General features: G+C 37.8%; 1 protein-coding gene across 1 annotated transcript in view; it reads left to right on the top strand.

The window, feature by feature from the left end:
* Positions 1–1302: 1302 nt before the first annotated feature.
* Positions 1303–14372, top strand: part of LOC125234967 — a 35278-nt gene continuing 22208 nt past the window's right edge. Inside the window, exons 1-3 of the mRNA XM_048141389.1 lie at positions 1303–2160; positions 3705–4402; positions 6446–6749. Of these exons, the coding sequence (XP_047997346.1) occupies positions 1303–2160; positions 3705–4402; positions 6446–6749 (1860 nt within the window). The remainder of the gene's footprint in view (positions 2161–3704; positions 4403–6445; positions 6750–14372) is intronic.

Genomic DNA, 14372 nt, shown 5'->3' with positions numbered 1-14372 from the left:
GTGGGGCAAACAGGCAATAGCAAGGCGACGAACAGGTCTGGTACCGACTGCAAAAATAATTGATTTGTTTATAATTTGGATGTTTAGATTATTGCAATACGATAAGAAATCTGAATTCAAAGGTTTATTATTTTTTGCTTTTTAGTTTCTCCGTGTTTTGTAACGCGCTTATTTTTGAAGGCGGTTTTATTTTTTGTTAAAAAAGTTTTCGCCCACAAAATGCTACCAATCGATAGACCAATACGTACATACATACTATGCAAAAAGTTCACCTTGATGTTTAACCTTGACGGGCACAGAACAGGCATTGTTCCTCAAGAATATTTACAATTTACGTCTTACAGCGCATTGAGATTTGATTTTGTAAAAATTTGAGTGTGTAGCAATCTAATTATACACTTGTATGTATCAAAATTGTTACATTCTTATCAAAGCAATAACTTATACATAACACAAGGATTTTTTTATACACGCCTTCGTGGCAATTACTAGGGACACTAGTGACCAATTTCACCGCAGTGACATTGATATTTGACATTGTCAATTAATTCTATGCCTACTTCTGGGTTATTAAGAAACATTGCTACCTACTCAGCGTCAATAATTTCCCTATTGAACAGTCAATGAACGGCGAAGTGACACTGTCAGGCGACAATTGTCACTGTAGTGTAAAAATCCATTGGACTTTTCAGAGTTAGCCAATTAACCCGGGTTAAACGGGAACAGTAAAATACTCTTTTTGATTTAGCATCTTGGATTTCCGCAAAGTATATAACGCCTGATTGATTCCATCGATTATCGTACAGAAATTTACAATCGGACGCAGACAGGAAGGGATAAAAAAATGTCGATTGTTTGGGAGCGGCTTGTGGCGTAGATTTTATTAGATTTTAACGGTTTTTACTGATATGGTAAAAACGAAACATCGGGAGGAAGCGCTCGCCTGTTGAATGTCGAGAGGAAACCGTGTTTGGGAAATTTCCTTCCATTCAGGAAATATACATTTCAAGTACGATATCTACGAGTATTAGGATTAATGGCACTCCCTAACTTTGTTTCACGGCTAAAATACAGTAGATCTTCTTACTTTCGCTAATGTTAGTCTTTAGACAAGTTACAGTTGAGTATCAACAACTTACTTAATCCTAGAGGGCGCCACTGGACGACTACTTGTCAAATTCAAACGCTCTTCGTAATATTAATTAATTTAATTATTTAAACACATAATTTTGAATAAATTCAGTGTTAAATATTACGTCTATAGTCACAATATTATAGTGAATAATAAAAAACAGCAGAAAAATGGCTCCAAATATGGCAAAAGAGGCATCGAGTGCGGCGGCCGTTAACAGGTTGGTGAACACAATTTCAAATTTAAAAAATGAGATTTGTGATATGAAGAAGCAGATGAAGTCCTGTTTCGATATTATAAATGAGCAAAATAGGCTACTTACATGCCAGAGCAAGCACATCGAAACAATCTTACGCACTGTAACTAACACCACAGACACCACAGTAGATCAGCCCCACAATGTCTCTTATGAGCCACTAAACCAATCGGGTCCTCAGGGCCTGATATTCATTGATGATGACCAGGTTGATGATGGAGAAATGGATCAATCGACATCGAACTCCGTGATGCCAACAGCTACTGCCACATCAAGTCCCAAGTCTGACAGTTCTGCGACGTCTAGCCCTGTCACTTCAAGCCCCGTCCTTAAGACAGCGGAGTCCAATCCGACTGATGCCCCACCTGCCGCCGAGAAACCCAGTGCCCGCTCGCGCCGGTATGCTGCGAAAACCAAGGCCACGCAGGGTCAGTCCACAGGCACCAAGGGCAATACTGCTGCTTTGAACGTGGCTGACGCGGTAGGGCTACCTGCAGCACCCATTACACCTGCAAATCCACCTCCAGTTCCGAGTACCAGCGGCCTGCGTGCAGCAGGTCCCCGCGTCGTTCGTCTGCACGTCTACAACCTCAGCGAAGACACCACAGCTGATGATGTCATCCTCCACGTCCAGAACCAGATGAAGATTGCGGCCCCAGTGTGTGAAAAGCTGGTGGTAACTCGAGGCAACTACACGTCATTCCGCCTGGACGTGCCGGCTGACAAAGTGAAGGTCGCCCGAAGTGCAGCAAATTGGCCAGATGGTGTCAGGGTACGTTTTTTCAATATGGTACATCCAAAAAACTCCAAAGAACACCTGAGCGCATCCAAACCAAAATAGAACACAATTTAATAATCATCCACCAAAATGTTAGATCTGTTTGCAGTAAAACATCATTATTAGAACTATTACTATATAACGCACGACCGGATATTCTGGGTTTAAGTGAAATTTGGTGTCGAAAAAATGAGCTTGAACGCGTGAAGATATGTGGGTATGCACTCGCGAACGGCTACTGTCGAATGCGCGCCGACGCCCATGGCGGGGTAGCACTGTTTATCCGAGACGGGTTGCACTATAAAAAACGCAATGACCTACATAGCTTATGCGTTCAATATCACATTGAATTTACGGCTATTGAAATTCCTAGTAATAAATTGATTATTGTTGTATTATACCGAACATGTAATGGCAATTTTGACATCTATTTAGAACAGCTAGAATTATTATTGTGTAAAATTTCTGACGAAAATAAAAAGTTTATTTTAGTTGGCGATCAAAATGTGGATTACAACTCGGACAATAGATTAAGGCAGCAAGTCGATGACGTATTGAGTAGCTATGGCTGTGTAAACACCGTAACGTTTCCGACTAGCGTAACAGCCGACTCCGCGACATCCATTGACTGTGGAATAACAAATTGTTCGCGCGAGCTTCTTAGAGTATCGTCAGTGGATACTGCAATTAGTGATCACAACGCGCAACAGTTTGTTATCACTATTAAACGAGGAAAAAATACCGAAACAACTGACATAATTGAACGCCGATTATTTAATCATGAATCTATTTATTCATTCTTTTTTAACATCTCAAATTATAATTTTGATTTTATATATGATAATACTATTGACATTGACTGCAAATTTAATAAACTATTTAATATTTTGACATTTTATATAAACTTACATTTCCCAGTAAAACAAATGAGAATAAAAAAGAAATCACCTATTCCGTGGGCATCTGACAAATTACACGAATATATACAAAAGCACAGAGATCTTCATGAGATAAGACGACAATATCCTAATAACCAGTTAATATCTGACTGTATTGACCACTACACACAACTTATTAAAACCGAGACACTAAGTGCCCGGCAGTCATTTATTCAAAACAGGTTAGCACAAAGTAAAAATCCATCAAAAGAAATATGGAAAGTCGTAAACGACGAGATTGGATTAAAAACAAAGCCCCAATCCATATCATTGAAACGAGAAGATTCAAATGCCGTATTATATTACGAAGAAATTCCGAATACATTTAATTCACATTTTATTGATATAGCTACAAAATATGTTATAAATAGCGATGAGCAAATGTCTAAAGGATATGTCAGTAAATATTTAAGCAAATATATTATTTTACAAAAATTCAATCTCCCTGTAGTATCACGTGACCACTTGGACAATACAATAAAATTAATGTTAAAAACCCGCACAACTATTGACGTTTATGACATGTCATTAAACATTATTTTAAGTATATGGCCAATTATTGCTGACATATTAGTAATATTAATAAATGCTATGTTTCAGAGCGGTAAATACCCCAGTGTACTTAAGAATACCCGAGTCTGTCCTGTGTACAAGGGTAAGGGTGAGAGGGATGACGTGAACAACTATCGACCAATCACTATCGTCCCCACTATTTCAAAAATAGTGGAGTCCATTCTGTCCTCCAGCCTGATGACATATCTAGAAAAACATGCCCTACTTACTGATCAGCAATACGCATACAAACGCAACCGGTCAACTACAATGGCGGCGCACAAGATCATTGACAACATTATCACAGGCCTCGATGAGAAGCACAAGACGGCAGGCATTCTGTGTGACTTATCAAAAGCATTTGATGTTATTAACCACGACCTACTGTTAACTAAACTAAGCATGTACGGTATTACAGATTCTGCTCTTAAATTGTTCACGTCATTCCTGTCGGACCGTAAGCAGGTGGTGAAACTGACCACGAATGGGAAAGTACTCACCTCGGATATGGGTCATGTCAACTTGGGTATTCCACAGGGCTCTGCGATTGGCAATACGTTATTTTTGCTATTTATTAATGATCTGCCTTCAGCAATAACGAGCGGCATTCCTATACTCTTTGCGGATGACACGACAGTTGTAGTGAGGGCCCAAAATCACGAACAGTTGGCTGAAAGAATCAGTGAGGCATGTGAACAGCTTCAGGCGTGGTTCTCGTCGAATGGTTTGCTCCTGAACGTCGCGAAGTCCAGTGTGATGATTTTTTCGGCCCGTAGCACTGAAGCACCATCATGTATTGAAAACGGTCCAATGCCATTGTGTTTCGAAAGCAAATTCCTGGGTTTTACGGTCGACTCGAATCTTAACTGGAAGTGCCATGTTCACAAGTTATGCAACAAGTTGAGTAGTGCTGTCTTCGCCATTAAGAAGCTTCAGCCGCTTATATCGAGAAAAGCACTGAAGGCTGTATATTTCTCAAATTTTCACTCGCTAATATCTTACGGGACGTTGATTTGGGGAAACTCCACGGATGCGAAGCGAGTTTTAATCCTTCAAAAACGAGCGGTACGACTACTAACCGGAGTACAAACTAGACATCCGTGCAGGGAGCTCTTCAAACAGAACGGTATAATTCCTTCTAGCAGTTAACAACCATGGCAATGTAGAGCATAACTCAATACTGATAGAACATAAGCATGGAACAAGGGCAGTAACAGCGCGAAAATTTGATGTTCCCCGTGTTAGTAATTATTTTGGAGATAGAACTCTAAGGAAAAGAATTCCGTATTTAATGAATAGTCTACCCGAGACCATTCGACAAGAGAAAAATAAAAATAAATTTAAAAGCGCCTTGAAACTGTACTTGTTGCAAACACTTGAGTGACAACTGCATACATGCAAGTGCCACTTAAGTGAACAGTTAGATTAAGTAAAATAAAATATAAGTATAAACATGAGATACAAAGAGACTCATACCTGCAGTCAAACTGTATATACAGTTTTGCAGGAACTTGCTTAGATTTAAGACCTGTACTGTGCATTAATAATAATAAATAAAAAAAAAAAAAATAATAATAATGACACATTACTCGATGTTCAAGCGCGTTGAAGTTTCCGGGAAACAAATTCGGTCCACAGGGAGATTGCGAACAGTGCCGCGTCGCATGGCGCTTTCAGTAAAGAACCCGAGAGTGATTGGACCGACATACTACGAACGACTACCCGCGAAATTGCGAACAGAAACATCTGACGAAACTTTTGAACGCCAATTGAAAATCTTTTTATTGGAAAATCCATTATATTCTGTAAATGAGTATATGGAAATGACATGTAATATAAATTGACTGTAATCCATTATTGTATTTTAATTTTAGTTTGACGATCATTATGAGATACCTTGTTTTTTCTTTTTTCCTTTTTATGTAAAAATTGACATTGTGATTACTTATAAATCATTATTGTTATATTTTTAAAATTAGTATCAAATTATAATTGTAATTGATATTTCATTAAAAATCATACTCGACGATCATAATATAAATTCTTATAGATTAAGGTAGAATAATTTATAATGTAATTTTATATTATGAAATAAATAAATCTAAATCTAAATCTAAATCTAAGCTGAAGCTATCCCAAAAAATGCAGCTTTAATTTTCGTATAAGTAAACATGTTTTCATCCGTCTTAATCAAGGGTAAAGGTCACGAGTCATCAACTCAAGTTATGAAACTCTCTTATTGACTAGACTATATCCTAGATAACCCTTTTTTTACGTTGGGGAAATGCATTTAGGCATGCCATCCGGTCCGGGGGACCAGGGGCGATGACGGATTAACCAGGAGGACTACCTTCTAAAACCACCAACGAATTCCGTCTCCGCCTTGGGTGGAGTGTCACAGGGTCACTATAAAGCATTCCACCACGCACACAGTACAGTCAACCAATTGGAACCCTAGACCACTCTACAACCATGTCAAAATGACAAGCAGTAAGAGATTTCTTATAATCTGATTTATAACGTCACTGTGACATAGTTCTACGATGGCCTCTAGTGGAACCCTATTGGTTGACTGTACACCCCGGCATAACCTAGATCCACCTAAGTGTAATAAAAAACTTAAATCTCATTTCCAACTAGAGGATTTGATATCTTTTCCGTCACAAACTTTGCGTGACGCTAAACTAATAAACAAACATGTGCATCCATTTCGAAGTCTTGATTTAAAATCATAGCACAATACCCTCTCTTTTTCTCCCTTTAACAAACTAACACCCTTCTCTCTTCAGCCTGATCTCGTGCTGCAGCTGTGACCTCTTCAGCAAAGCCACCAGGACCCGAGCTGATGAGCTAGATGTCAGGAACAGTGTGTTTGACTTCATCATCATAGGGGGAGGCACGGCTGGCTGCATCCTGGCTAACCGACTGTCTGCTGTTCAGGAGTGGAAGGTAACCAGATATGAATTCTTTAGCAAAGCCCGGACCCGAGCTGATGAGCTAGATGTCAGGAACAGCGTGTTTGACTTCATCATCATAGGAGGCACGGCTGGCTGTATCCTGGCTAACCAGCTGTCTGCTGTTCAGGAGTGGAAGGTAAACACATGTAAACTCTTCACTAAACGACGCGAACTAATGTGCTAGACATTAGGCACGGTGATTTATTTATTTATTTATCAGGCCGTCCCAATCGCACTATTTGTAAGTGCGATAGGGACGGTCTGATGCTTTATGATCGTGCGACCATCCTTATACGCCAGGTTTTTAAAGAACTATGTCGACTCGTTTTTTTTTTTAATGGATGTTGTTGTCGGTAAAGTAATATATAGATTGACTATAGGTTAATTATCTTCTCGAGGCTGAGGCGTAGGGTTAGAGCCGGCGTAGCTTTATTTGACGTTCATATGCGCATTGTAATATGCCTACTTGAAAAATAAATATTTCATTTTCATTTTTTTTTTCATTTTATATCATCATAAAAGTATGAAGGTTTGAAATTCGTTTCAAAATTATCAGCGGCTTATTTCACAACAGTGACAATTGTCGCCGTCGTTCATTGCCTATTCAACAAAGAGTGTTAATTTCACTGTGGTGGAATAGGCCACAGAAGAAACACTTTCATATTATTTTATCACACTCTCTTGAATGACAGGAACGTAATTTTTACTGGCCTTTTGATTTATTGCCCTCGACATGTTTTCATTATTTTAATTCTCAGAACTTCTCACCTCATTCTAAGTATACTCGTAGTAAAATTAATCGCTCAATGAGTCATGTTCCTTAAAGGGTCAATGAAATGTCGCGAGCCCCTCAAAGGTCAATTGCTTCTACACTAATATACTATGAGTACATATTATACTTATACATGTGCTTTAATTTCGTTTTCCCCTCACTACATTGATTTCCCCTCACTAGCTCGGAAACACGTGTTTTGTCCTTTAATACCAGCGGGTAAAAACGCATTCTATCCACTAGTGGGTAAAGTAATTTGACCTTGAATAAAGTCAAATTAACTGCTTTAAAACTGATAAAAGTAGGTGAATCTAGTAATAAAGATGATTTACCACCTGTGGAACTACTGCAAGCAGTGATAAACGCATTTTTTGCGTTGCAGTTTCCTCGCTATAGTGAGGGGAAAAGTTTTGTGTTACACTCGGGTGCAAATGTATTTTACTTCTCGTGTGTTAAAAAACTCGAAAGTTCAGGATTCTATTCTCAAACCACTCGCTTCGCTCGTGGTTCAACTGTTGAATCCTTTCACTTCCTCGTTTTTCAATTCCACACTCGGCGTTAAAATACAACTTTGCCCCCTTGTATAACAAATAAATATTACTTAGTCTTGAGTGTTTAGACTCATTAGAGTATATATTTTCTTTTTAAATATATTAGGGCCTGGCCACATGGGCGCGTTGCGGCGACGCACCGCAAAAATTCTGCGTTGCGTTGCCGCGCCGCCAGTTTTTGCGGCAGGAAATCTGCGGCGCGGCACCGCGACGCAAGAACTCGCGGTGCGTCGACGCACCGCAAAACTCGCGGCGCGGCACCGCAACGCAGAATTTTTGCGGCGCGTCGCCGCGCCGCCAAAACTGGCGGTGCGTTACCGCTGCTCGCAATTGTGAACTGTTGTGTTCGAATTAAACTTCGTGTCGTTTATATTTAACCCTTCTTTACTTGGTGATGGATTTTTTTCCAAGCATCACGAAAATTGAATCAATAGTAGATTTAGTACAGTTTTTCACGATAAAATACTAAGCAATATTCGAATTTTTCAATATGCTATTAAAAATCATCTTTTTAGGGTTCCGTAGTCAACTAGGAACCCTTATAGTTTCGCCATGTCTGTCTGTCCGTCCGTCCGTCCGTCCGTCCGTCCGTCCGTCCGTCCGTCCGTCCGTCCGTCCGCGGATAATCTCAGTAACCGTTAGCACTAGAAAGCTGAAATTTGGTACCAATATGTATATCAATCACGCCAACAAAGTGCAAAAATAAAAAATGGGAAATTTTTTTTTATTAGGGTACCCCCCCTACATGCAAAGTGGGGGCTGAAATTTTTTTTCATTCCAACCCCAACGTGTGATATATTGTTGGATAGGTATTTAAAAATGAATAAGGGTTTACTAAAATCATTTTTTGATAATGTTAATACTTTCGGAAATAATTGCTCTTAAAGGAAAAAAAAGTGCGTCCCCCCCCCTCTAACTTTTGAACCATATGTTTAAAAAATATGAAAAAAATCACCAAAGTAGAACTTTGTAAAGACTTTCTAGGAAAATTGTTTTGAACTTGATAGGTTCAGTAGTTTTTGAGAAAAATACGAAAAACTACGGAACCCTACACTGAGCGTGGCCCGACACGCTCTTGGCCGGTTTTTTTCTAAGTAGTTACGTTGTTTCATATTAAAAAAATGGTGATAGATTTTTTTCATTATTTTTCCAGTGCTCAGCATATATACCACCATGGTGTCATATATCTGTAAATTGTTAAAAAAAGTAAAATCATGCAATTAAGGGTTTATTGACAATGGAGTGCCTCTCTAATTTATATTTCCGCAATGGGTACATCGATGGGTAGATTTAAATAATAACATTTTTAACCCCCGACGCAAAAAACGAAGGGGTGTTATAAGTTTGACGTGTCTGTCTGTCTGTCTGTCTGTCTGTCTGTTTGTCTGTCTGTCTGTCTGTCTGTCTGTCTGTCTGTCTGTCTGTCTGTCTGTCTGTCTGTCTGTCTGTCTGTCTGTCTGTGTGTGTCTGTCTGTGGCATCGTAGCTCCCAAACGGATGAACCGATTTAGATTGATTTTTTTTGTCTGAAAGCTGAGTTAGTCGGGAGTGTTCTTAGCAATGTTTCATGAAAATCGGTCTACTATGTCGCGGTCGGGAGTTTTTTCAAAATTTTAATTTTATTGTTAGGTTATTAAATAACAAATCAAAAAAATATTCAATAAAATAATTTGATTTGTTCCCAGTCAGATTGTTATTAATTATTAATCTTATCTGTGTTGGAACGTTTTGATATTTTTATTTTTAAAGACGCTCGAGTCAATCAAAAAACTGCCTTTTTCATTATGGCGCAAAAAAAGTGATACTCAAGATTGGTAACAATTAGCCAAAAAACCAAAACGGTACGATATAAATTTGATGAAAAACGTGTGACCTGTGCCTTTAAAAAAGTAAAACAGAAAAACGTACGTCGTTTTCGTACGTGTTTTCACTATGATCAATATGCAAATGGATAATTTAGTAGGCAAGTTTTATTTAAATTGATTAAATCGTAAATAGTGGTTTGCAGCTAAAAATAATGTTCAACTGGAAAAACCTAGGTACGTTTTTTCGCTAGAATCTACATTTTAGTAGGAAATTTTCTTAAAAATAGATTAAAATTAAACTGGTACAGATTTTTTTAATTAGCCCGTTATAGTGCCCTACTGCTGGGCAAAGCTCCCTCCCCTTGATTTCCGCAACTCCCTCTGGTGTTATTTTTCCGGCCATGCAGTCACTCATAAAGGCGTCCAAGTCGTCTCACCATGCATGCGACAGACCAGACGTGGCATGCACAAATACACTTCAGCATGGCGGTTTTCTTCCCTACTTACTTTAATATGTACAGATCATTTCTGTCGTAGATCAATTTTAGCTGTAGACCACCGTTAACGACTAACTTACGAAAAACTAAAAAATGTTTACAACATGTCGGTGTGTACCTTAAACAAACCATGAAAAAAAACCGCTTCCTAAAAATAAGCGCGTTAGAAAACACGGAGAAAAAAGAAAAAATAATTTTACATTGCAATAATATTGATGATTAGATTTCCTACCTAAACCTTTGAAATCAGATTTCTTAAGACGATACGATACAGGTCAGTTCTCCATACAAACGCTCTCGACTATTTCCTCCTTGGTTTTTGAAGATAGAGCAATGATTTTTTCGACACAGATTATTATTATTTTTTCTGAGTCGGACCGTTTTGATATTTTTTGCTATTCTTATTTTAAAAGATGCTAGATCCAATCAAAAATTTCTAAAAACGGCATTTTTCAATATGGCTCGAAAAAGGGATACTCAAGATCGGTAACAATTGTCCAAAAAATCTAAACGGTCCGACACAGATTATTTCATTTTAAATTATTCAGATTCTCAAATTTCGTTCCGTTTAAATAAGTTTTGAAGGAGGAAAAGAGAGCGGAACCTCGATTTCAAAGATTTTTTCGCAATATCTTTTAACTGAGTTGTTCTTAATGGAAATTTTTTTTTTGATAAATCTAGTTAATAAAACTAGTATATTTAACTGAAATTCCCAAATTGAAAGAGGGACTCCGTTCCATTTTAGCATTTTCGCTCCCGTAGCGTCTTAATGTATTGCAATAATCTAAACATCCAAATTATAGACTAATCAATTATTTTTGTTAGTAATTAAATTCCGTTAGGCCGTTTTCACATAATCCGATCCGATATCGGATGTCATAAGGATTTCAATGGAAAAAATACAAGATGGCGCCTGTAATGTATGGGATATCGGTCCTACATCCGATATCGGATCGGATAATGTGAAAACGCACTTACGATTCATTAAGTTTTGAAGGAGGAAACAGTCGAGAGCGGAACCTCGATTTTAAAGAATTTTTCGCAATATCTTTTAACTGAGTTGTTCTGGATGGACAATTTTTTTCGATAAAACTAGTTAACACTAGTATATTTAACTAAAATTCCCAAATTGAAAGGGCTCCCTTTCCTTTCCATTTTCGCTCCTGTAGCGTCTTAAATACCTAAAAGTACTTAAACACCTAAAAGTTCTTAAATACCTAAAAGAACAACCAGCGAATCGTGTCATCACGCACGCAGACAAGGGTAGCTTAGCTAACAACTGCGACACGGCTGGCCGCCGCGGCACGTTGCTGTATCGTGCAAATGCCACATTGAGCGGTGTAGGCCGTTTTCACATTATCCGATCCGATATCGGGTGTCGGACCGACATCCTACATCCGATAAACGCTTCCGATAGTGTCGGATGTCGGTCCGATAAAACGCATTGTTCCACATCAATGAAGTATGATTTTGTATCAAAAAATATTTTTAAAAAGTTTTATATTTTATTGTAAAAATAAAGTAACGAGCATAAAAATACTCAAGAGCGGCAAGTAAAATAAATACTTATAATTTTACATTTAACTATATCTACTAAAAGATGAAAAAATTAGTATCCGAAATTCGGACCGATAGTCGGGTAGCGATAGCTTTTGAGGTTTCGATAATATTCACGTTGCTTCTTTTTTGCATATAGTTTTTAGACTATTGATCAAATATAAAAATAATATTTTGGGTCGTCCTAGGTACCTGCTTAGCTCGAAATTTAGGTATTTCTATTTTTAAGCAGTGTTCAGTCAAAGAAATATTCGAGAAGAAATTATTTGTATCTATATAAAAACAACGTGGTTGCCGATGTACATATGCATTTTGGGTCATTTTCATCCATGGGTTTAATGATATTTTAAAAATGTCTAATATTGGCCCTGAAACACCTAACAAAATATTAGAGTTGGTAAGTGAAGTCTTATACCATTCAGGACATTATTATATATATATTTTCTAAAAGTGTGTCACATTTTATCCATTGCTTATATATAAAAAAAAAATTTTTTAATAAAAACCCTGTCAAAGCCTGAAAAAAATTTCATGTTAATAAGTTGACGTCTATATTATTATAAAATGATATCAAGTCATCATTTTTAATTTGGGTCACTTTCATCCATGGGTTTTCAATATTTGGCAGAATAAAACGCAACGCAATAGAGTAGTATTTTAAATTTTTGCGCTGTGTGGCGCGCAACCGATAGCCAATCAGGTTGGCGCATGCCGCTGGCGCGACGCCGCGCTGTGACACGAGGCGTAGGTACCTACTTCTCGTGCGCAGTCATACATAATTTAAGATTGCCAGAGGGTCGAGCTTTGGCGGGATTCTCCCGATTTTTTTGTAAGTCTTCCCAATTAAAACTTATACATAGTAGGTAACCTTAAGAACTTTATTACATTAGTAACGAAAACAGACCAATTATAAATGTCGAAAACACGTAAAGGTCTACTATCTAAAATAAACGAAGTAAACTAGCTAAACTATCGTAAATTTTTATTATGGTGCATTAGGGTAATTCCGAATGACAAAAATGCTCTGGTAATTCCGAAGAGGGAATCTTGATATGATGGAAATAATGGTGATTTTTATGTGACTTTCGTAATTAGACGACTTTCGGAATTACCCTAATGCACTATTATTTTACATTTCCCTACGAAATCCTCGAAACTCCAGAACCTCTTGTCCCGATATTGAAGTACCTAATTCGATCCGGCGCTCCTATTCATACACCGTGATTATATTATTGTAACTATTGATTTCAGTTTTTAGTTCCACAATACAGGGTGTAATTTTTATGACGGGAAATATTTATGGATGCAAATGGATACAAAACCCAAAAACAATAAATTGTAACTTGAATATTATTTCCTATATTTTCCTTAATTTTCATTTATAATGGACACGAAGCGCACGGCGGCATAATATATCTGTTCACCTTATTAAAACAAAGTCCCCCGCCGCGTGTGTCTGTGTGCGCGCGCGTGTGTGCAAACACAGGTGGTGAGACTGCGGTAGCCATTATTGTAATTATTCTCATTATATGGCATTAGTATCCTTTTTACAGATTTTCGACATTACCTCAATTGGTTTCGAATTTAACCCTACCTTAGAAAAATGGTAATCATAATACGTATGTAGTTTTTTTACTTACATTTATCTATCCATACTAATATTATAAATGCGAAAGTATGTCTGTTTGTTTCTCCGTCTTTCACGGAAAAACGGAGCGACGAATTGACGTGATTTTTTAAAGTGGAGATAGTTGAAAGGATGGAGAGTGACATAGGCTACTTTTTGTCTCTTTCTAACGCGAGCGACGCCGCGTGCAAAAGCTAGTGTAATATAAAGCTGCAACACGACTGACATTTTTCAAAAAACAGCCAGAAGGAGGTTCCGCCGGTGGCAGTGTTTGGTGTGGCCGTATAGAGGTTTGTCCTGCAACCCTGTAAAAATCCGACCGTCGGTCTACCTGTTCCAGGTAAAAAAATGTTGGACGGCCTGACCAAACGGCGGGAAATAGCCAAGGGGTGTTCGACCAAATGTCATAGAGGACCCTGGGTTGTTTTTGACGCTGCCATTTTTTTTTTCAAAATGACCGTCTTTTTTAGACGATTTTTCAAGTTTGTCATAGAGCACTCTAATTTTGGTCGTAGAATCTCCAAGCAGCCTTGATTAGAATGAAATAAAAAAAAAATTGAAAAATGCGACAAATGTGAGAAAACTGGCTACTTTTATTTTGTATGGCAACTTTTAAATCGTAAGAGATAGCCGGGGGTGCTCGACCAAATGTCATACAGATCTCGGAGTAGAAAAAAGTTGTATTAAAAAAAATTCAAAATGGCCGACTTTTTTTTAAATTTCAAAATGGTCCTAGCGCGCGGAGATTTGGCACACGAGTGGACGGCTGACGGATTAGTATTCAAAAAGAATATTATTGAAAAATTTCAAATGGCGGCCTTTGTGGGCAAATTGAAATTTGTATGGAAGATTTTTTTTAATAACCATATCTCCGTAACGGTAGGAAAAAGGTCAAAAAAGCTTGAACTACACAATTTCAAAATGACCGACTTTGATTTTGGGAAATTTGAC

This window comes from Leguminivora glycinivorella, chromosome 16, assembly GCF_023078275.1.
Source record: "Leguminivora glycinivorella isolate SPB_JAAS2020 chromosome 16, LegGlyc_1.1, whole genome shotgun sequence".
Taxonomy (NCBI): domain Eukaryota; kingdom Metazoa; phylum Arthropoda; class Insecta; order Lepidoptera; family Tortricidae; genus Leguminivora; species Leguminivora glycinivorella.
This window is presented reverse-complemented; position numbering and strand designations above follow the sequence as displayed.